The 23,330-nt window shown below is 52.1% G+C and overlaps 2 protein-coding genes and 1 long non-coding RNA gene across 14 annotated transcripts in view; 2 read left to right on the top strand and 1 right to left on the bottom strand.

Annotated features, from left to right (window-relative positions):
* FAM120A (family with sequence similarity 120 member A) overlaps nt 1–11,711 on the top strand; it is a 108,744-nt gene extending 97,033 nt beyond the window's left edge. For 5 of the 9 annotated variants that reach the window (XM_070590099.1, XM_070590104.1, XM_070590101.1 and 2 more), the window contains exons 15-18: nt 454–591; nt 2,689–2,830; nt 3,528–3,624; nt 9,809–11,711. In XM_070590099.1, the coding sequence (XP_070446200.1) occupies nt 454–591; nt 2,689–2,830; nt 3,528–3,624; nt 9,809–10,120 (689 nt within the window). In that variant the 3' untranslated portion in view covers nt 10,121–11,711. Of the gene's footprint in view, nt 1–453; nt 1,040–2,688; nt 2,831–3,527; nt 3,625–9,808 lie in introns of all 9 variants that reach the window. The other 4 variants (XM_070590100.1, XM_070590102.1, XM_008538968.2 and 1 more) reach the window with 2 other exon arrangements.
* A 1,746-nt stretch (nt 11,712–13,457) lies between these two features.
* On the bottom strand, nt 13,458–21,884 carry LOC139078509 (uncharacterized). The gene is made up of 2 exons (XR_011531500.1): nt 21,747–21,884; nt 13,458–14,297 (listed from the first exon to the last, which is right to left on the bottom strand). It is a non-coding gene; the product is annotated as an uncharacterized lncRNA (long non-coding RNA).
* Nucleotides 21,309–23,330, top strand: part of PHF2 (PHD finger protein 2) — an 80,860-nt gene continuing 78,838 nt past the window's right edge. For 2 of the 4 annotated variants that reach the window (XM_070590070.1, XM_070590069.1), the window contains exon 1: nt 21,654–21,794. Coding sequence is in view for 2 of the 4 variants with exons in the window: in XM_070590068.1 (XP_070446169.1) it covers nt 21,697–21,794 (98 nt within the window). In the remaining 2 variants the exon portion in view is untranslated. Of the gene's footprint in view, nt 21,795–23,330 lie in introns of all 4 variants that reach the window. The other 2 variants (XM_070590068.1, XM_070590067.1) reach the window with 2 other exon arrangements.

The following is a 23,330-nucleotide window of genomic DNA, read 5'->3' as shown; positions in this document are numbered from 1 at the left end:
TGCTGAGGTCTGCAGCAGCAGCCCTCCACATTAGAAAGGAGCAGACTTGCTCCTGGAAGAGAGAGTGGGAGAGGGAGAGGGAGCTACAGAGACTTGTGGAGATGAGATTTGAAAATCGCTCCCTATAGCTGACAGCTCTCCTCACGTGGTGATTTAAGCCTCTCTCACGTGTGAAGTCAGAGGAACCCTCCTCCACTGAGGCCACCTCCCGGGCCAGTGGCAGGGCCCATGTGCAGGTGCCCGGTTGCAGAAGGCTCCCCCAAGAGCGAGCGAGGTGACATGTCGCTCTTGTTCTGCTGGTGATGCGAGGGGCCACGAAACCCCTCCCTGGCAGACAGTGTAAAAACAACTGAAAGAGACGGGGGTGTCTGCTGCCCAAAAGCCCAGCGGTGGCTCTCCCCTGAACCTGGTTCCTCATGCCTTCTCCCGTCTCTCTCCACCCGGGTCCCACAGGAGTCTGTGGCTTTGGAGGCCCCTATGGGGAAACTGTAGCGACAGGCGCTTACCGTGCCTTCCGCGTGGCGACGGCGGCAGGACACTGCGGAGCCTTCTCAGGCAGTGACAGCAGCAGGACTAGCAAGTCGCAGGGCGGTAATTATGCCTCGCCTCCTCCTAGAGCTTTGCCCCCAGCAGCCCTCCCGCCGGCTGGCTCTCTGCCTCCGCTCCTGTCCTGACTGCGGCACCATATCCTTTCCGCGGGCCCCGCCCTGGCATCCTTGCCGTCCTCTCCCAGCCCCTGTCTGTCCTGCTCTCCGCGGCAGCTGTGGCCCGTCTCTGCCTTCCCGCGGGGCTGGCACGTGTCCACACACAGCCCTTTTGTGTGCCCGGCCCCTGACCGTTGCCTCCTGTGAGAGCTCGGGCTGCCTGGTAACACCCAGTGTAGTGTTTTTCCAACTGTGTTTCCTAACAGCCTCCTCTTGGTAAAGAGGATTATGCTTGTATAGAAGACTCTAAGGCCGCAATAGAATTCCTGGCATTAAAAGTTTATCGTGGTTTGTTTCATAGAAACATTTTTAAAGGAAGATGTAATATCAGATATGTAAGTAAGTTAGTTTTAAATTTCCATTGCTTCTCTTCTCATTTGTGTTAGGCTTGCAAGGGAGGAAAAAAAAAGCCTTAACCTTTAGTTTTGAAGTAATGTTTTACTGGAATTAGAAGCCTGTGACTTGCGGCTTTGTCACGATCCTGCATTTTGGGACTGCACGTCTAAATCTGGCCATCAAGTCACAATGTAGGGTTGTCAAGTACATTTTTGAGTAACTTTTAGGGTAGGCAAGCCTCTCTCTCTTGACCAGGAGTGTTTCTAGCTGTTCCTTGTGGTGCCTACGGGGCTGATGAGACCTCTTCTGTAGGAGTCAGGACCCCCAGACGAGCGCTGCCCTCTCGGCAGCACTCAGGGCTTCTCCTCCTCCCCACTGGACTTGCATGCCCCTCTCCTGCCTCCCTCAGCTCTCCCCTGTCCGGGGCGCTCTTCTTCCTGTTCCTGTGTGTCGTGCAGTGCACAGTGACGCGAGCTTTCTGCTTCCCAGTTGGCTTCAGCTCCTGCACCCCTCAACGCTAGCTGTAGCTGGGATGAAAGGCTCGGGGAGGTTGGACTGGACAGTGTGGGATTGGAATGCAATTTGCGAGGAGCCTGCTCCCTGCCCTTCCCCAGATTGTGTCTGGGACTGAGACCTGCGCTGTCCAGGGTGGGAGCCGCTGGCCACATGTGGCTCTTGAGCACGTGACTGGTGGCTTGTCCAAACTGAGCTGGTCCTAAGTGCAAAGTACACATCTGGTTTTACAGATTTAATACAGAAAAAAGAATGTAAAGTATTTCATTAGTAGTTTTTTATATTGATTATATATTGAAATTAATATTATTTTGGATATACTGGGTTAAAGAAAAAAATATTAAAACGTACTTTGTCTGTTTTTATACTTTTTTAATGTGGCTGCTAGAACATGTAAGGCTCACGGTAGATTTTGTTGGACAGGCTGCCTGGCTGCTCATCCTCATGGCTGACATCAGATGATGGAGAGTTTATTATGGTCCATTCCATCTCTCAGAAAATAAGACTATTGAGGTTCTGTTTTGTTTTTATCAGAAGTTTTGCTATCAGTTAATTACTTGAGAATTTTCTTAGGTTAGTCAGGAAACCTTAGAATATGCAGGCCAGCAGTAATTTATACAAGTTAGTGAATAGAATGAATATTTGTGACCCTGCCTGGGGGAATTCCGATTTAACAATACAATAAGAAATAGCAGGCTAGATTTACTGGTTAGCTCCTGTAATGTTTGGTTAAGGTAGTAAACTCAGAAGTAACTACCCGAAGAGAAAATCCACCCGAGTTTGCAGATTTCCATCTTGGCCATATAGACAGCGTGCTGTGTGCACCAGGGACAGGATATTTTTGGGTCTGTTTCTGTACTGCACACGTTGCGGTTGTAACCTATGTCACTTGTCATGGGGTCTTTGAACAGCCAGCGCATTTGTCCTTTCAGGTGTATTTTTAACAACAGTTAAAAGTGTTAAAATCAAGCAGTGTGCGCGTATAGTCCATGTCATAACAAGGAGTCTACACAAAGCCAGGGGAGGGGCTTCTTACGAAACAGAAAGCACAACTGAAAAGAAATTTCTTGCTTGTGTCTCTTTGTCATTCTTAATTCTGTGATTGTAAAGGTTTTACGGTCTATTTTTCCTGCAGGAATCCAACCTATACCTTCTCAGGGAGGGAAGCTGGAAATTGCCGGCACTGTGGTGGGCCACTGGGCCGGGAGCAGGCGGGGCCGCGGGGGCCGCGGGCCCTTCCCCCTGCAGGTTGTTTCTGTTGGGGGACCAGCAAGAGGGTGAGTTCTGAACAATGGAAGCATATTTGTATAGATAAAAAACAGCCTCTTGCTTGCCTTTTTCAATTATGAGTTTACTAGGAACATTTTTACATCATTGAGAATGATGTTGGGGCCAGCCTGGTGGCGCAGCAGTTAAGTGTGCACATTCAGCTTCGGGCTTCGGGGTTCACTGGTTCGGATCCCGGGTGTGGACATGGCACCGCTTGGCAAGCCATGCTGTGGTAGGTGTCCCACATATAAAGTAGAAGAAGATGGGCACAGATATTAGCTCAGGGCCAGTCTTCCTCAGCAAAAAGAGGAAGATTGGCAGCAGTTAGCTCAGGGCTAATCTTCCTAAAAAAAAAAAGAATGATGTCTGTTCTCAGTGGTTGCATAGGATTCCATTATATGTAGCATTTTATATTTATTTAGACCAGCATTACATAATTATCCACACATTATTCAATTAACTTTTTTAAATGTTTTTAAAGAAGTAGCATTTTTGAAGGGTATTATTTTTCAAATTGAATGCACTGGATTTGGACCAAAAAATAAGATTGATTCCTTGGAATAAATCTTTGGTGTGACCGTGATTTATAAACTCCATGCTTCCCATGGCGTAAGATCAGACACCTTTAAATCCGTTTGATGTTATTTCAGTATGTCAGTGTAACAGGTTAAGTCAGTTTGCTGTCATTCTCTTTCCTTTGTTCAGGCGCCCGAGAGGAGTTATTTCTACCCCGGTGATCAGAACATTTGGACGAGGTGGCAGGTACTACGGCAGAGGCTACAAAACCCAGGCTGTGATGCAGGTAAGATAGGGTCACGCTGGTCGGGAGGGTTTGGATGTTTCCGTAGCTGTCGGGGCGTCTAACTCTAGAGGGCCATGAGGCACCACGAGGCAGGGTGGGGCTCACCAGGAGGAATTCCCTGTCCCATCGCCTCAGGGCGTCTGTACTGGAGGGAGCTGGTCTCATGCTCCCTGCCACTCGCAGGGACTGCGCTGAGGATAATCCGGGGGCTGTTAATGGGGTTTATATTATAAACGTTATTTAGGTAAATAGCATTTAAGATTTAGAAGAAAACTTGTGACTCTCAGTGCTGGGACAGCACACCCATTTCTCCGTCTGGACCACACTGGCTCGCTGTGCCCCAAGCAGATCAGCCCACGAGGGAGCAGGCGTGCCTGTCTGCAGGAAGAGCTGCAGTTTTCTTCCGCTTTGGACATACGGTTTTCGGACCTGAGTCCTGATGAATATCCCCTGAGAACGGTCTTGTAAAAATGCTGGTCAGCCCTGACCCTGTCTTGTGTTGTCTGACCTCTTAAATTAGGATATTGAATCAAAGTGTGCAGTTTCTTCCCACACTATCCGTGTGAACATTAGGAGGAGTACGCTCTTGTGACTCATACTTCAATAAATCGTATTTGAAAACTTAACTGGCCAAGAGAAAAAAACTTGTGCCTTTACCAGGTGATCTTCGCATCTCCTTAACGTCTGTTTGCGTGAACTCATCAAGCCAGTCGAGTGCAGAGGCAGTCCCTTCCCTGGCGTGGAGCCAGGCAGCCCCGCTGCAGCACGGCATCCAGCAAGGGGAGGTGCTCGGCTCAGTCTGGCTCCCACGAGCCCCACCCTCACCTTCCTCTGCCTTCAGAGACCCCTTTTGAGCCAAAGGCACTCTTAGCCTCTTGACAGGTTAACGAGAGGGAGAACACTGTCCTAACTGGTGTTCCAGCCCAGAGCCCGTCCCGTGGAGACGGCCCTCATGGATGGTTATTGTCATCTGTATTGGACAGGGGCCGTCCTGAGCTGGTTGTAGGAAACATGTCTCCATGTGTAAAATGTGTATACCAACTGCCACGCAGGACAGACATGTGGCTTCATGAGTTACAGGGCAAATACCCACGTGGCTGATGCCCGAGGGATGAAGAGCATTTTCCCAGCCACAGCAAGGGCCCCTCACAGGCCTGTCTCAACGCCAACCTGCTGCCTCCTCCACCCAGAATCACTGTGACCCTGGAATGTACCTGACCTCTTGGCTGTCTGCTTGTGGCTGTCACCGGTGTCTGCTTCCCTGGTCCTGTGGTTGGGCTCTGTTGGTTCCTTCCACTGTGCTATGTCTCTGCTGGCGCTTTCCTCCTCTCTCTTTCCTTTACTTCCTCTCTTGAAGGACCATCTAGCATCCCCTGCAGGCTCACCTGTGGATTTTGCTGAGTGTGCTCACGGCCTGTGCCCCGGGTAGCTGTGTCCTTGTCTTTCTTGCACCTGGTAGCTGGGTGTGGATGCTGCATCGGACCTGGCTTCGTCCCTGTGGCAGGGCTGGAGTGGAGCTGCGTGCTTTCCTGCCTTCTTGTCTGTTCTTATGTGTGAGGGCCTGTTGATCCTCAGTGACTACATCTATTCATTCACTGGGGATTGCAGAACAAAGATGCTCTCATTCCATCATATCTTTTTCATTATTTCTTGGGGTATTTTGATAAAAAGATGCTTCCCGTCACCTCCTATTTGGTGCCCAAGTGTTAGAGCCCTTGCAGGAGAGGCACAGTGACTGTGTGGTCCTGTGGCTTTCCCTGCCTATCATTGGCTGCTGGGGCCCTTGGCCATGACCTGTGGGTTTCGGGACTCCCTGTCTGGGGCATCACGTGGCCCCGTAGACCTGGGACAGCCACTTCTCTTCATTTTTTGGTTTCTTTAGTGGGAAACGGCCTTTCAAGACCACAGTCTGGGCAGTGATGGACTCGGGCTGCCGTAGACTCAGTCACTGTTCCTGGCGTTCTGTGCACACAGACACGGAGTCGTCTTTCTTCATACATAAGCATGCACACTCAGCCGACATGCTTTTTACTGTATTTTTCTAAGGCAAAATCCTCATGAAATGACTACAGGGTTTTGTTTTGTTGAGTCTCTTCTCTGTTACATCTCTATGTCCTTTCTTTCATGCCCAGTTACCATTTCTGGGCTTTTCTTGTGGACAGAACTAGAGGGGAAGGTGTGCACATGCATGCATGCTCGTATGTAGAGTGCACACACAGACATGTACACGTGGCTTTTCTTGTGGACAGAACTAGAGGGGAAGGTGTGCACATGCATGCATGCTCGTATGTAGAGTGCACACACAGACATGTACACGTGGCTTTTCTTGTGGGCAGAGCTAGAGGGGAGGATGTGCGCACGCTCCTATGTACTGTGCACACACAGATGTATATGTGACTTTTCCTGTGGACAGAGCTAGAGAGGAAGGGGTGCACACACTCATGTAATGTGCATATAGAGATGTGTATATGTGGCTTTTCCTGTAGACAGAGCTAGAGGAGAAGGTGTGCACATGCACATGTGTATGTACTGTGCACACACAGACATATATATGTGTGTGCTGCTGCTTTTTTTTTGATGAAATACCTCAAGAGTTTGTGTTGACTCTTCTGATTCAGATTTAGGACTTGGGGGATTTTACTTAACCTTTACTGTTTGTTTCTGTGTACATGTCTTTTCTTCCATCCTGAGAATCATGGTTCCTAAGAGCATAGAGGATGATTGAATTAGAATGCCCATAACTCGTCCTTTACCCCATGCCATATTGCACTCACAGTTGGCTCACCATAGCTAATACCACCATCCATGGTCCCTGAGAACATTTAAAATGTTGGTGTATGCTCCCTCCACTCTCCCCCACTGTTCTCACATTTAAAAAAATAGCTATGTTCTTACTGTCTCTGTGGTCCGGGCCCCCGCCACGACCTGCCACACTCTCCTTTAGCCTCACTCGTCCGGCTCTGCAACTGACTGTCCCAGCCCCGCCAGCCCCTGTCTCTGGGTCCATCCTGTCCCTCTGAGGCTCCCTCCTTAGTGGAATCCTCAGGGAGGACTGCCAGGGACAGTACTCAATCTGAAAACAGTCTGTTCCTAATAATTGAAAGCCTCTCCTTCTCGAGCATCTTACCTGTGTTCTGTCACTAAGCTCTGCTCTCCAAGACTGACGACTCTGATTGTCTTTCCTTTTGAGGTTGTTGCTGTTTGGCCTAACTGCCCAAGATGTTATTTTCCATTGGAGCTGAGTAACACGCCTTGCTGCTGGTCGTTCTGGTTGACACGCTGTCTCCAGACATGATCTCAGATCTTGTTTGACATCACAAGTTTTCTTGAATTGCCCGTTTCTTGTTTCTGTCCTTTTCCTCTGCTTTGTTTTCATTTCTGCTGCTCCTGCTGTGCTCGTCCTTCTGGGTCTGTCTGCAAGGCTCAGCGTACTCGAGTCCTTTCCTCTCTTCCTGTTTTTAGGCTGTAACTCGCATCCTGCACAGTTCGCCTGTTTAACGTGTACAGTTCAGTCTGTTCTCAAGGTCATGCAACAGTCACCACTAATTCCAGAACATTCATCACCCTGAAAAGAAACCCCTGACTCCTGAGTAGTCATGTCCCCCCCGATAGCCAGGCTGTGTTCTGTCACTGTGCACTTACCTGTGTGTGTGCATGTTGTGCACACACCCGCCCGTCATTCTTTCCATCACTGAGTGATCTCCATTGTGTGCATGGACCTCGTTTTGTCCCTTCGTTCATCCATGATGGACATTGAGGTTGTATCCACTTTTTGGCTATTATGAATAATGCTGCCATGAACATATATACAAGTTTGGTTTTTTCCCCTAGTTTTATTGAGATATAATCAACATATAACATTCTGTTAGTTTCAGGTGTATAACATAGTGATTTGATATTTGTATGTATATCAAATCAGTATCATCACATTGTCTAGTTAACATCTATCACCTCACACAGTTACAAAGTTTTTTGTCTTGTGATGAGAACTTTTAAGATCTGCAGTCAGCCCTCCACACCTATGGGTTCTGCATCTGTGGGTTCAGCCAGCTGTGATTGAGAAGCCTATAGTGGTTGCATCTGTACTGAACATGTGCACTTTTTTCCTTGTCATTATGCCCTAGACAATAGTATAACAACTATTTACAGAGCATTTACATTGTATTAGGTACTGTAAGTAATCTAGAGATGATTTAAAGTATATGGGAGGATGTGCATAGGTTGTATGCAAATATTGCACCATTTTATATGTAGGGACTTGAGCGTCTGGGGATTTTGGTATCTATGGGTCCTGGAACCAATTCCCCATAGACACCGGGGGACAACTGTACTCTCTTAGCAACTTTCAAATAAACAATACAGTATTGTTAACTATATGCATTCATTATGTACAAGTTTTTGGGAGGACACATTTTCGGTCCTCTTGGGTGCATGTGTAGGAGTGAATTCTGGGGCGTATGGTGACCCCATGTTTAAGCATTTGAGGAACCGCCAGCTGGCTGTCTTCCACAGCTCTTGCACCATTTTCCACTCCCACCAGCAGTGTGTGGGGCTTCCACTTTCCCTCCTCGCCAGCACTTGTTCCTGTCTGTCCTTTAGTTGGCTGTCCTACTGGGTGTGAAGTGCTATCTCGTGTGTTTGGTTTGCATATTCTCTATCTTCGTTTCTTTCTGATTTCAAAAGTTTTTCTTCCTTTTCACCTTCTTAAGGTATTACCATGTTTATTTGGTGGTGTGTTTCTTCTAGTTAGTCTTCATTTCTGGAATTATTTTTTCTTTTTCTTTTCCTTTTGAATTCTTCTCTAAATTTTTTACCTTATTTCTGGCTTTTCTTGGTTTGATCTGTGCTGCTCGTTCTCCTTCTGTCCTGCCACTGCCTGTTTTGAAGTCAGAGGACGCAGTCTTGGTCTTTGATGGGCATGCCTTTCTGACATATTTCATTCTCCATAGGATGTAATTCCTTCCCCGTTTTCTCATAATGGTGTTCTGTGCACTTCCATCTTGGTACTTTCTGTGGCTCATTTTGAGGTGACATTAATGTTCTTGCCCCTTGAGAAGGACAGATGATGAAGGGCAGCTTGTTCCTGAGATTTCTGGCCCGTCTCTCCCATCTCTGTTACTGCCGTCCTGCTGGGGCCAGTTTTAAGAGACTCTGTCATTGGGTGGAGGAGGTGGTGCTGCCCTCTGCTTGTGGAGCATTTAGAGGTGGGGGACGCCTCACAGTGGCCAAGGCTTACGGGAAGCAGTGGCTCTAGGGAGAGGGAATGCCTGTTTCCAAACAGGTACAGGCTGGCTTTCCTTCTCAGCCCTCTTGCATCCTGCACGCATGCCCCACATTTCCCCCCAGGAGTGACTGTTGAGGGGTTCTCTAATGAACAGGCCCCTGGATGCAGTTACTGCAGCAGGCATCTGGGAGGGGGTGGCTCCATCACCACTGTCGATACCATGACAAGTGTTCATTTAGTTTGGCGAGTGGACTTTTCCCTGAGAGTAAGGGCATTGGGGTTTGAGAGCATGTACTCGAAATCTTCAGTATTATTTTTCTCCCCTTCTTGGACCTGCTATATTTTTACATAAATTATTTTTCTCCAGGTTCTGAGAAAATGACCGTAGTATTGACTTCTGGAAAAGTTTATATTACTGTTTCTGAGCTCTAGGATTGAAAACTAGAAAGAGAAGACATTGTGGGAAATTGAGCCCAAGGGAGAGTGTGGTAAACCCTGATGTACAAGAGAATGTCCGTAAGGAAAAGGTGATGGACATTCCAGCCCCACTCTGTGCAATGACTGTACACATTATGGAGAGTATAGAGAGTGTCGACTGTGGAGTCTACAGAGAACATCAGAATGTGCATAGAGCAGACAGTATGGACTAGGGAGGGTACAGAGTGTGTAACAATATGCATAGAGCAGAGAGACTATCAACTGTGGAGGGTACAGTGTATATCGCAGAATATGCATAGAGCAGAGAGAGTACAGAATATGCATAGAGCAGAGAGAGTATCGACTGTGGAGGGCACAGGGTATGTAACAGAATATGCATAGAGCAGAGAGTACACACTCTGCAGCCACGCTCTGTGTTGTTCTTGAATTTGCAGCCAGTGTCATCAGGCCTCAGATGGGGTCTCCTCTTTCCTGCTGTTTATCAAAAGCTGCCTCATCACTTGTTGTCCTTTGTTTAAACAGGGCAAGCCTCCTTATGCAGCTTCAGCAGAAGAAGTGGCCAAAGAACTGAAGTCGAGGTCCGGGGAGTCCAAGTCCTCTGCTGTATCTTCAGATGGGTCCCTGGCTGAAAACGGAGCAGTGGCTGAGGAGAAGCCGGCTCCCCAGATGAACGGGAGTGCGGGCGACGCCAGGGCCCCCAGCCACTCGGAAAGTGCCTTGAACAATGACTCTAAGACGTGCAATACAAATCCTCACTTAAATGCACTAAGTACAGACAGTGCTCGCCGTCGAGCTGACGCTCTGGAGGCAGCTGTCTTAAAGAAAGAAGAGTAAACTTATTTTTATAGAGGGTGAAGGATGCTGGAAGGGTAAGGATTTAGGAATATCTGGAGAGAAAGAGAGCCTACAGTTACGTACATTTTTTCCTTTCCGTAAGAGAAAAATGAGGACTTTGGAAATTCGGATCCCTCTTTGATATCAGAGATTTAAACAACACATTTTTAGTTTTAACCAGTTGTAGTCAAAATGCTACAATAAAAAAAAAAGAGAAAGAAAATGAAGAGCATTTGACTCCCACACTTAAAATGAAGTACACACAAAGTTTAAACTGGTTATGACAAAAGCCTATAGTTGTGTTTCTTGAACTATAAAGAAAACAAATTTTGGCAGTCTTTAAGTATATATAGCTTAAAATATCATTTTTAGCATTTGGCACCATATGTATGCCATTATCTTTGATTTTGCATTACTGTTCACAAGAAAGCTTTGTCTAAGGCTTTGATTTTATGATTATGAAAGAAATAAGGCACAACCACAGTTTTTCTTTCTTAAATTTCATCACTGTTGATGTGGTTCTTTTGTGTTAAAAAAAAGTGCAACTATCAAAAGTAAAAAATTATAGAGTAATATTGCCGTTCTGCTGATTTTAAATATACAGTACATCATACATACTTTACAAGCAAGTTAAATGGAGATAAAGTTGAAATCATAGAAGATGCAAATGACCTTTCAAAATCAACACAATGTGTTCTGAAACTTTTCGTGACTTAATTACCATGCATCTGTGATCAATGAACTATGTGGTTTGAATCAGACGTAGACCATTAGTGCTACTACTTGAGCTAAACTTCTGCATGGTTCATGATTTTTCAAGTGTGTAGTTAATATTATGCATGTTATTGTCCTCTCTTCCATTCTTACCAGTATGTGCCCATTTGCAAAACAAAAATGCTAATAATCAGTAATAGTCCTATAAACGATGTTAACTCTGTTTAGTCATGGGCTGATCTTGCTCTAACCTTAAAATTTTGTGATTATTGACCTCTGTTGCATTTATTCTAAAACCCCCCAAAATTATCTAGCTGTTTCGAATATCAGCATTACCCTGGTGTATTCACTGCTGTATGCATTATTGTTCTTTGTTGCTGTTTTTTGCCTTCATATTAGCAAAATATGAAATTCTGTGAAAAACAAAAAAAAAATCCCTTTGATCCTTAAAAAAAAAACAAAAAAAACAACCCCCCCTTCTGTAGCAGGAAACAAATTGCTTGTTCTTGAGAACTTTCCCATCAAGAATTTAGTAGAAGCAGGTATACTTATATCATTTTGATGTTTTTGTTAATGTTTCCAAACAATGTACTTTGAAATCAGAATCACTTCTTATTCGTTTTCATATAATTCTCCTGATGCTCTTCATCACACGTTAGTGATCAGAAATGAGACGTAATTCCCCAATCCCTGCCCGCAAGACCTGAGTAGGATCTTACTGTAAGTTGAAGGGAGTTCCGCCCTAACTCATGGATTGTGCAAGAATGAACTGCTGTTGGGTTTGACTGATTGTAGATGGGCTGTGGTGTGGTGTACCTGAAGGCTATTGAATGCAACTTACAATGCTTAATAAAAATCTTTATTCTTTTAGTATAAAGTATGGCGTGGCTTTTAAATTCCTTGTAAAAACATAAATTTTACTGAGGTTTAATTCAAATTGAAACAGCTACTTAAGGGCTTGGGCAAATAACCAAAATTTAGAAATGTGTTGCTCTTTGCGAGCAATTCCCGGTTCCCAGCTCTCAGCAGCACGCGTGGCTGCGTGCAGGTGCAGGTGCTGGCGTCGGGGTCTCATCCTCACGAGCAGGACGTTCTTGGGTAGAGCAGCCGCAGAAACACAAGTTTGATTTCTTATAAGCAGCTCGGGGAGGAAATAAATTTGACCTTGGTTAAAACGCTTTTTTCGATCACTCAGATCCACCGTTTGTTCGGGTTTCGTGTCCGCCTGACGTGCAGGTGTCAGGCCTCCGTGGGCCCCGTGGCCGGCCCCCGTCCCCCGTCCGCGCCGAGCCCGCCGAGGCCCGGCCCTGGCCCGCCCGCGCCTCCCCTGCGCTGAGCGCGCGCCCCGGCCCCGCCTTCCGAGTCGGCGTGGGCCGTGCGGCCTCCTCCGCGCCGCAGCCGGCGACACCGCGAGAGAGTCCGGCGTCGGAGGGCGCGGGCCGCCCCGGCCGGCGACGGAGCCTCGGGGCCCCGCCGGGCCTGCGCGCTTCCTGGCCGTGCGTAAGGCGGGGCGGGGCCTGTGCGCAGGGTGGGGCGCCTTACGTGGGCCGAGGCGGGGCCGTGCGCGGGGCGGGGCGGGGCCTGCGTGGGGCGGGGCGCGCCGTGCGCGAGGCGGGGCGGGGCCGTGCGCGCGCACGCCTCCTGAGGCCTGCGGGCGAGCGCGTCCCCGCGGCATCCCAGGCCGGGCCCGGGGAGGCCAGGGGCTGGGGCCGAGCTCCGCCTACCGCGTCCTTGGGGACGGTGAGCGCGGCCTTGCGGGGCCGGCCGGCGGGCTTTCCCTGCTCGGTGTGCGACGCAGTTCACGTCCTGCAGGCCGGCCACAGGGCCCCCGCGGCCTGCAGCTCTGCGCCCGCTGCCCGGCCAGTGCGTCCCCGCGGGGTGCGGAGCCCGCCTGCCGCTGCCCTCCGCCCCTGCGGCCCGCGGCGCGGGCTGGAGGAAACCGAGGACGCCCGCTCCCTGAGCCTCTGCTCGCTGAGCCTCGTCCGCCCTTGCGGCCGCCCGCCGGGGCCGGTCCCGCTGGAGCCCCTCCGCCTTCGGGGGCGCTCCGGCCACAGCGCCGGGCCCGGGCCCTGCCCTCCCCGGTGGGAGGCGGTGCGGGCGGGCGGCTCCGGAGATCCTGCAGGAGCCACAGGCCCGGCTGCCTAGGCCGTGGGGGGCGCGTTTAACCCAGCGTCCGTCGGGGGTGCCTGGCAGCCTTCCTGCGGGGGCAGCCTTTTCCGAACAGGCCGTGTTCTCAGGGCCACTGGCCTTACCCGCAGGTGCCAGCGGTGCCTCTCCACGGTGACAGCTGCAACCGCTCAGCGCGCACATTTCCCCGCCTCCCTGGGGCAGGTGCACCCGCCTGAAGAGCAGCCCTGTGGTTTGGAGAAGGGAGCCAGCGCGGGGCGAGCCTGGGCGGGAAGCACAGGGAGGCCCAGGACACCACGCTTGGTGGGGGCCCTGCTGGCCGTCCCTCCCAGGTCACTAGGATGGCAGAGGAAGGCCCGAGTGGCATCCGAGATAGGCGAGGGGCCAGCGGCCAGCGTGGCCAGGCTGGGGCTGGGGCTAGGGTTCTGACCTGGCCTCGCCCCTGGGGCAAGTCATACCCTGTCCAGACTCTTTCTTTTCGTGTTTTAAAAATAGCTTTATTTTTTGTTTGTTTCAAAAGTAATGTTTATTGTAGTAACTTTAAAAATACAGGTAAACAGAAAGGAAAAGAAAAATCACTGGTCATTCCTCCACCCAAGACACCTGTTGTTAATATTTGGTCTTCATCTTTTCTTTGCAATACAGAGATTTTTGTTTTCATTTTTTTTACAGAAAATCATCAAGCCATCCATACCCATTTTGTAGCATCTCCTCCCACTTGGCATCACATTAGGGCTGTCTCTCCCCACCACTCTGTTCTGCCATAGCCCCACGGTTCCCCGGTGGCTGCACCGTCATGTCCCTGCCTGCCCAATGTGGCCGCACATCCCCATATTGATGGAGCGTCTGTGTTGGGGGCTGCTCTAGACCCCCAGCAACGGCCCTGACTCATGTACAAATAAGACCATTTCAGACAAGAGGTCAGTAACACGGGTGACGGGCACGTGGCTGGGGGATGAGAAGGATGAGGTCTGTGCAGAGTGGGGAACAAGGGACGGAGAGAGTACCCAAGGTGGGGAGGAGAAGCCATGGGTTGAGGGCTCTGGGCTGGTAGCCCTTTGGAGGTTGGGAGCCAACTCCTGGTGGTCTCAGAGCAGAGGCAGCACCCCTGCAGGTGATCAGCATTTCGTCCAAAGGAAGGCGAGGGTGGGAGGTGAGGCTGGGTGCTGGCCGCCCTGAATTCGCGGGTCTGACAGGAAGACTGGCCTCTGGTTTTCACTTGCACTGTGTTCATTGCCAGACAGGGTGATGGTCCCCTTCTTACATTTACTGTGCCCTTGGTTTCTCCCTCCTCCAGTCGACAGAGAACTTCTCATGTCCTGGCTCTTTCAGGATTCTAAAAACCCAGGCCAAGGCAAGAATCTTAAGAACTAATTCACCACCTGTACCCTCATCCACTCACCCCTGCAAGGAGCAAGGGTGCCACACCCTCTTCACCCTCCCTCTGTCCTCGCTCCTCAGAGGAGCCTGTGGCCGCACTTCATATCCTCAGGAGCCGCTCTCTCTTCCGCTGGTCTTGTCCCACCCTCCATTCTCCTGAGAATGCTGTCTATTGCCCCTCCCCACCACTCCTTCCTCCCTACTTGGCAGAGTGAACCCTGCAGAGGCTGCTTGGCCTGGAGCCCACCTTCGCCCTCCCCACGTGGGCCCTAGGCTGTTGGGTGCTTGGTCTCCGCTCCTCGCCTTGTTAGCTCCCCTGGCATGGCCCGGGGCCCAGGTGACCCAAGGACCTGGCCTAAGAGGGTGGGGCCCAAGCGGTCTCTGCACTAGGCGCTCTGCCCCGGGCGGTGGCGGCACCGCAGCTCATGGAGCCCACAGTGGAGGCGCCCTCGGCAGACCTCGGCAGACCTCCGCCCACTGTGCCACTCCTGGCATTTGTGCTCGTCCTTCCTGCAGACCTGAATGACCCCAGTGTGCGCCACAGGAGGGTCGCCCTGGTCTCAGTTTGTCTGGAATAGCCCCAGTTTGTCCCTGTTCTGGTATCTTATTAACAGTACCCTTTTGGACAGTAAATTATATGGTCGTCTAGCTGAGGGGGTTTTGTGTACAAACTCACTGCTTCCAAACATCACAGGGCCATCCCAGAGATGGTCAACAAAAAGGCACTTTCATAGCTGTCAGAAAAACCCAAAAGGCTTCCAAAGTTCCCATGGGTCACTGTTCATTTCAGTCAATTCTGGATCAGATCAGCTTGGTCCAGGGATCCTGAGAAAGGTCTGCTCTTACAACCCTCTTTGCATTCACCAGAATGGATTCATCCGTCACGAAAGCACACTCCAACACTGAAGTCGCATCTCCTTTCTTGCATCTCCCACCCCCTGACAGTTGTCTGCCTCCTGCTCTGGCACATGAGCTCCTTGGAGGTAGGAAGGTGTCTCCTCGTTCACAGCTATAAAAACTGCACAAGCTGTGCACCAATACGTTTGATAACCTAGGTGAAATGGACAAATTCCTAGAAGCACACAACCTGCCAAAACTGCATCATGAAGACGTAGAACATCTCAGTAGACTTATAACTATTGAGATTGAATCAATAATCAAAAACCTCCTGACAAAGAAAAGCCCAAGATCAGATGGCTTCACTGGTGAATTCTACCAAAAATTTAAAGAAAAATTAACACCAATCCTTGAACTTTTCTTAAAAATTGAAGAGGAGGGAACACTTCCTAACCCTTTCCCTGAAGCCAGTGTTACCCTGATACAAAAGCCAGACAAAGACTGTACAAGAAAACAACAAACCAATATCCCTTATGAGCAATGATACAAAATCCTGAACTAAATACTAGCAAACCGAATTCAACAGCGTATTAAAAGGATGGGACACCATAACCAAATGGGATTATTCCTGGAATGCAAGAATGGTTCAACATCCTTCAAATCAATAAAAATCAATCAATATAATACATCACATTAACAGAATGAAGGTAAAAAAAAAACCCATATTATAATCTCAATCAATGCAGAAAAAGCGTTTGACAAAATTCAACACCCTTTCATGATAAAAATACTCAACAAACTAGAAACGTTTTCACCCTAGTAAAGGCCGGATATAAAAAGCACAAAGCAGCTGGCCCGGTGGTGTGGTGGTTAAGTCCATGTGCTCCACTTCAGCAGCCTGGGGTTCATGGGTTTGGATCCTGGGCACAGACCTACACACTGCTCATCAAGCTATGCTGTGGTGGCATCCCACATACAAGGTGGAGAAAGACTGGCACAGATGTTAGCTCAGGGCCAATCGTCCATACCAAGAAAAAAAAGATGGTGAAAGCAACTATCATACTCAATGGTGAAAGACTAAAAAAAAAACCTTTTCCCCTAAGATCAGGAACAAGAGAAAGATGGTCTCTTTCACCACTTCTATTCAACATAGTATTGGAAGTTCTAGCCAGAGCAATTGGGCAGGAAAAAGAGAAAAAAGGCATTAAAATTAGAAAAAAGTAAAATTATCTCTGTTCATAGATGACACGATCTTATATCATGCAAAAACCATCAGATTTAGGAACTCTAAAGATTCCACAAAAACCCGTTAGAGGTTGGGGCTGGCCCGGTGGTGCAGGGGTTAAGTTCACACATTCCGCTTCGACAGTCTGGGGTTCCCCGGTTTGGATTCCGGGTGTGGACATGGCACCGCTTGGCAAGCCATGCTGTGGCAGGCGTCCCACATATAAAATAGAGGAAGATAGGCACGGATGTGAGCTCAGGGCCAGTCTTCCTCAAAAAAAAAAAACACCAAAAACCGTTAGAAGTAATAAATAAATTCAGTGAAGTTGCAGGATACTAAATCAACACACAAAAAATCAGTTTTGTTTCCATTCATTAAGAATGAACAATCTCAAAAGGAAATTAGGAACACAATTCCATTTACAATAACATCCAAAAAAAAAAATACCTAGGAATAAATTTAACCAAGAAGACAAAAAACTTGTACACTGAAAACTACAAAACATTGCTGAAAGCAATTAAAGAAGACACAAAAAAATGGAAAGTCATCTCACGTTCATGGATCAGAGACGTAATATTGTCAAGATATCAATACTACCCAAAGAGTTCTAGAGATTCAACACAATCCCTGAGAAAATTCCAACAAGACTTTTTGCAGAAATGGAGAAGCCAATCCTCAAATTTATACGGAGTTACAAGGGGCCTGGAAGAGCCAAATCAATCTTGAAAAAGAAGAGCAAAGTAGGAGGTCTCACACTTCCTAATTTAAAAACTTACTACGAAGCTAGAGTAATCAGTGTGGCACTGGCATAAGGACAGACATACAGACCAATGGAAAAGACTAGAGAGCCTAGAAATGCACACTTGCCCATATGGTCAAATGATTTTTGACAAGGGTGCCAAGACCATTCAGTGGGGAAGGACAGTCTCTTCAACAAAGGATGCTGGGAAAACTGGATATCCACATGCAAAAGAATGATACTGGACCCTTGCCCCACACCACATACAAAAATTAACCCAAAATGGATCAAAGACCTAAACTTACAAACTAAAACTATAAAACTCTTAGAAGGAAACAGAAACAGGGGAAAAGCTTCCTGACATTGGATTGCCAGTGACTTCTTGGATATGGCATCAAATGTACCGGCAACAGAGGAAAAAACAGATGAATTGGACTTCACCAAAATTAAAAACTTTTGTGCATCAAAGAACACGATCAATCAAAAGAGGGAAAAGACAAGCTACAGAATGGGAGGAAATATTTGCAAATAATATAACCCATTTGTAAGGGACTAACACCCAGAATACGTAAAGAACTCCTGCCATTTAACAGCAAAAACAACCAACCCAAATCAAAAACGAAGAAAGGACTCAAATAGACATTTCTCCAAAGAAGATATATAGACGGCCAATACACACATGAGAAGACGCTCAACATCACTGATCATCAGGGAAATGGTGATCAAAACCACAATGACCACTGGGTTTCAGTGGAACCAAATTTTTTGCCATTAAAAAATGGCATTATGGGGCTGGCCCCGTGGCCGAGTGGTTAAGTTTGCACACTCTGCTGCAGCAGCCCAGGGTTTCGCTGGTTTGGATCCTGGGTGCAGACATGGCACCACTCGTCAGGCCATGCTGAGGCGGTGGCCCACATGCCACAACTAGAAGGACTTACAACTAAAAAATATACAACTGTGTACTGGGGGGCTTTGGGGAGAAAAAGGAAAAATAAAATCTTAAAAAAAAAACAACAAAAAAACCCCTGGCATTATATTGAACTATACATTGTGAAATCAATCAAAAAAAATTTTTTAAGATGGCTATAATAAAAAAAACCCCAAAACAAACCCAAACCCAACCCCTCCAAATTAATAAGTGTTGATGAGGATGTGGAGAAACTAGAACCCTGGTGCACTGCTGGTGGGATTGTAAAATGGTGCAGCTGCCGTGAACAGCAATGTGGTGGTTCCTCAAAAAGTTAAAAATAGAACTACCATATGATTCAGCAGTCACACTTCTGTGTATACACACAAAAGAAGTGAAGCTGGGACTTGAACAGGTATTTGCACACTCATGTTCACACAGAATAATTCACAGCAGCCAAAAGGTGGAAGGAACCCAAATGTCCATCAGCAATGAAGGGATAAACCAAATGTGGTCCATCCACCCAGTGGAATATTATCCAGCCTTAAAAAGGAAGGAAATTCTGACGCCTGCTACAACATGGAGGAACATTAAAGATGTTATACTGAGTGAAATAAAGCCAGACATAAAAGGACGGATACTGTGTGATTCTACTTATATGAAGCCCCTGGAGCAGTCAAATTCAAAGAAACAAAGCAGGGCGGCGGCCGGGGGCTGGGGGGGCGAGGGGGCAGTGGGCAGTGAGAGTTTAGTGGGGTTAGAATTTTGATCTGGGAAGATGAGAAAGTTCTGGAGATGGATGATGGTGATGGTTGCACAACACTGTGAATGTACTTAATGCCACAGAGCTGTACACTTAAAAATGCTGAAAATGGTGACTTTTATATTGTGTATGTTACCACAATTAAAAAAAACAAAACCTGTAGCAGCACTCGGTACCCTGTCGAGTGAGCGAGCGAATAGCCACGGCCTGGCTCGTGCTGTCTTTCCACCGGGCAAGAAGGCGGATGAACACGTGCTGGCCTCAGACGGCGCGTGCCTGACTCGCAGGGCGGCAGCTGCGCTGCATTCGAGGCCGCCGTGGAGGGGCAGCGGGGCCGCGCAGCTGGGGAGCCCACTCGCTTCCCCCTGCAGCAGCCGGGCCACTGGGGTGGGTGTGAGGTCTCGATGCGCCTGGCAGTGGGGCGGACCTGGCCTGCAGGTGTCGCGGCAAAGGGCTCACCACGCAGCGAGGCCGCAGAGTTCTAGGCATGAGCGCCGCCGGCCAGGACCCTTGGACCGCCGAGGCCGCTTCCTCCTTTCTGGGTCCTTGGGAGTTTGTTCCCTCTACCCTCCTTCCCCTCCGCGAGGCCTTGCCCGCCCGGGCCTTGCTCCCAGGTCACCTCCTCAGGGGCTCTCTGCCTCGGCCGCCCCCCGCCTGCGCCGGTTCCCCCGGCCACCGTGGCGCCCAGGCCACCAGGACTTGCGTGTGCGCGCCGTCTCCCTTTACTGCGATCCGAGCTCCCCAAGGCTGGGCCTGCCTTGCTCCAGGCCACAGCGCTGCTGGCGCTCAGCAAGTGCTCAGCACGTGTTTGAGGAAAAGAGTGGGAGGCAGGGAGGCCATGCAGGCAGGAGGGCCTTCTGATGGGAGCCGGCAGGGAAGTCCCAGGCAGAAGCCCGACAGAGGAAGAGTTGGGACCCTTGTCGGGACTTGCAGTCTGCAGTCGACGGGCAGCCGGGGAAGAGCTCTGAATAACAGGCAGGTATCTCAGTGGACACTTCCAGAAGCCGGTGGACACGGCTGCGCACGGGACAGGTCCAGAGGGCAGGAGTGGAGGTGGGTAGGGCCCAGTGCCGTCAGCAGTGAGCGGCCCCCAGACCTGTTCTGTGTGCTCAGGGCGCCTGGGAGGTGGCCGAGGGCGGAAGCCTAGCTCTGGCCCTGGGGAAGGCAGGGGTCCTGGCTTGTGCTGCCCTCTCACCAGCCAACTGACCCCTCCATGAGGCATTTAACTGCTCCGAGCCTCGGTTTTTACTTCTGGAAAATAGCAGCAATGCCACCCCTCTAGATCCCTGCCTCTAAAAATGGTGGGGGTCAGGCGACTGCAGGGTATGGCATCATCCCCACCCAGGGAACAGGCTGAGTGCTCCTGCACCCTCACAGCCACCAGTGGGGCTCATCGGGGGCACGGAGGGGAGGTCTGGGGCCTGCTGTCCTCCCTGCCCCTTAGGTCAGCCAGGCCTTGGGCTCGGACCGGGGTTCCTGGGTGGCTCAAATTTCAGGTGATCGCTCTCTGTACAGAGCTGAGTGGTGCCTGAACGCTCCTGGGTCCCCTGAATTCTCTCCCCGCTGGGGGCTGAGCATCAGGGAAGTCCGCGGTGTGAGGGAGGGCAGGCTGTCCCTAGCAGGAGTGAGGGGAGGGGAAGTTGTATTCCAGCCAGAAGCTCAGTGGGGGAAGGCAGGAGAGGAGGAGGAGGGGGGAGCAGCAGGAACCCCTGGCTGCCCCGTGACCTGCGGCTGGGTCAGGCTTACAGCCAGAGTGGTGCCTTGGCCTTTGGAACCAGGACGGACATCCTAGGGGGTCTCATCCTGCACTCAGGGGGTCTCCCTGGCCTGCCTCTCAGCACCCCCCTCCCCCCTCCCCGTCCTGCTCCCCATCCCCCACCCACCTCCTCCTGGCAGGGTCCCCATCACTCTTCTCCCAAAGAGGGCCTCTCTGGCCCACCTTCTCCCCGGTGGGGTCTTCAGGTCGACCTTCTCCTCTGGTGGGGTCCCCTGACCCACATTCTCCCCCAGAGGGACTCCTGGCCTACCTTCTTCTACCCAGGAGGGGTCACCAGATGGACCTTCTCCTGGCATGTCTCCCCTGGCCCACCTTTCCCCCAGAAGGGACCCCTGGCCCACCTTTCCCCCACAAGGGGTCTCCAGATGGACCTTCTCCTCGCGGGGGAGTCCCTCGCCTGCCTTCTCCTGGCAGGGACCCCCTGGCCTGCCTGTCTCCCCAGGCCCACTTTCTTCTCCAGAGGGGACTCCTGGCCCACCTTCTGCCCCGGAGGGGACCCCCCAGCCCACCTTCTGCCCCGGAGGGGTCTCCAGGCCCACTTTCTTCTCCAGAGGGGACTCCTGGCCCACCTTCTGCCCCGGAGGGGACCCCTGGCCCACCTTCTGCCCCGGAGGGGTCTCCAGGCCCACCTTCTGCCCCGGAGGGGTCCCCAGGCCCACCTTCTGCCCCCGAGGGGAACACCGGCCCACCTTTTCCCCGGAGAGGTCTGCAGGCCCGCCTTCTCCCCGCGGTCGGGTCCCCGGCCCGCCTTCCGCGGCGGGAGCGCGGCCCAGGCCGGCGGGCGGAGGCGGCGCCACCCGGGGCGCTGACGTAGAGGCCGCTCGGCGGCCGGGGGTCCCTTCGGTGGGGCCGCGGCTCCCCGCCCGCCGCCCCCGCGCGTCCGTCCCTTTTGTGTCCCGCGCGCGGCCGCCCCGCGCACACTCGCGCCCTCGCCCCGGCCGGCGGCGGCTCCGGGCGGCCCTGCCCGCGCCCGCTTTGTGTGCGCGCGCCGGCCGGAGCGGGCTGTCGTGCGCCCCCGGCCCGTCCCCGCCGCCCGGCGTCCCCGCCGCCCTCCCCGCCGCCGAGCCGGAGCGCAGCGCGGCCGCGGGGCGGGCGGGCGGCGCGAACATGGCGACGGTGCCCGTGTACTGCGTCTGCCGGCTGCCCTACGACGTTACCCGCTTCATGATCGAGTGCGACGCCTGCAAGGACTGGTTCCACGGCAGGTGAGCGCGCGCCGCCCCGGCCCGGCCGGCCCCGGCCCCCGCCGGCCTGCCCCGGCCCGGCCCGAGCGCCCGCAGGCCCCGGCCCCTGCCTCCCGCCGGCCGCGCGCCCTTTTGTGCCCGGGGCGGGGGCCGGGGCCGGGCCGGGGCCAGGCCGGGCCGGGCGCCCCTCGCCGCCGCCGCGCACAAAGCGGGCCCGCGGGCCGGGGCCGGGAAGTTGGGGGCCGGGCCGCTGACAGGGGGCCGCCGAGGCCGGGCTCCGAGGCCCAGGCCCGGCCCGCCGCCCCCCGCGAAGTTGCAGGAACTTTCCCCGCGCGACCCGCGGAGGCGCGAGTGGCGGCCCGGACGCTCGGGGCTGGGGACGTGGGCCTGGCGCGCCCACCCCCGGCGGCCCCGAGTCCGCCCCTGCGCGGTCCCCTGCCCCGGCCCCGCTGGCCTGCGCGTCTCGGGAGTGCGGGTGACAGGATGGTGTCTGCGGGTGGGGTGTTGTGGCTTTGCCGCCTCCTCCCGGGCCGCACGTCCCCCCTTCCCCTCCTCTCTGTTCCGGATGGGGACACCCCGTTTTGACTTGACCTTATGCTCCCCGAGGGAGTTGGGGTCGGGGAGGCAAGGCTGGCCCTTGCTGTGGCCATGACCTGGCCCCGTGCCTAGTTTTCAAAAGCGAGGCTCCTTCCCACCCAGAAGTAAATACTGGTGCCCGAACTGCTCCAACAGGTTCTCCTGTGTCTGGGCCTCTGCAGCATGGCCAGGGGCTGGCCGGGCTGCATGCCCTCCACGACTGGGTCTCAGACCTGCCGGGAGCCGGGCTGGGCACAACAGAGGGGCCACTGGTGGTGGGTGGTCCTTGATCCCCCAGGGAGGGGAACCTCCTGGTGGTTTTAGGGTGGACAGGCCAGTGGCCTTTAAACATGGGCTATGGCCTCTGTCCTGCCAGGTCACGCGTGGGGAGCCAGGCAGTGAGACATGACAGGGCCTGCTCAGGTTGGGCAGCACCTGGCCAGAGTCCCTGTGACAGGACCCCAGTGAGGTGGTGAAGGACTCGTGGGGACCCGTTGAAATTTCGGCCTCTCAGGCTGCCTTCCTGCGGATGCCCAGGGCTGCAGAGACCCCCCCAAGCGGTGGGGCCTGGGTTTGAACACTGGGCTCTGTCCAGAACAGAGCTGCTGTGCACGCCCCCCATTTGACATCCTCTTAGAGTTCATGGCTGGATCAGCGGGGAGAGCCGCCATCTGATCCTTCACGACTCCTCAGTCCCAGAGATGTTGAGAAGCTGGCCCTGAGTGCCCTGAGATTGGGGGGCCTCTCCCTCCTCTCCAGGGCCTGCAGAGCTCCTTGCATGCCCAGGCGGGGGACTGTGAGGGCCTGGGAAGACCTTTGTCAGGCTGCCTGGGGACCCTCCACCAGATTGGGAATGCAAGGCCAGTTCTGAGCTAGACTTTGAGACAGAGAACCCAGGAATGAGGGGCGGGCGGAGGTGAGGGGTTGTGGGCGGGCCTGAGGGGCTGGTGGCATCTGCTGGGCTGGCCCAGGCAGAGGTGA

This window comes from Equus przewalskii, chromosome 22 (genome assembly GCF_037783145.1).
Source record: "Equus przewalskii isolate Varuska chromosome 22, EquPr2, whole genome shotgun sequence".
NCBI lineage: Eukaryota > Metazoa > Chordata > Mammalia > Perissodactyla > Equidae > Equus > Equus przewalskii.
The sequence above is the reverse complement of the archived record's forward strand: the minus strand, read 5'-3'. Positions and strand labels throughout refer to the sequence as shown.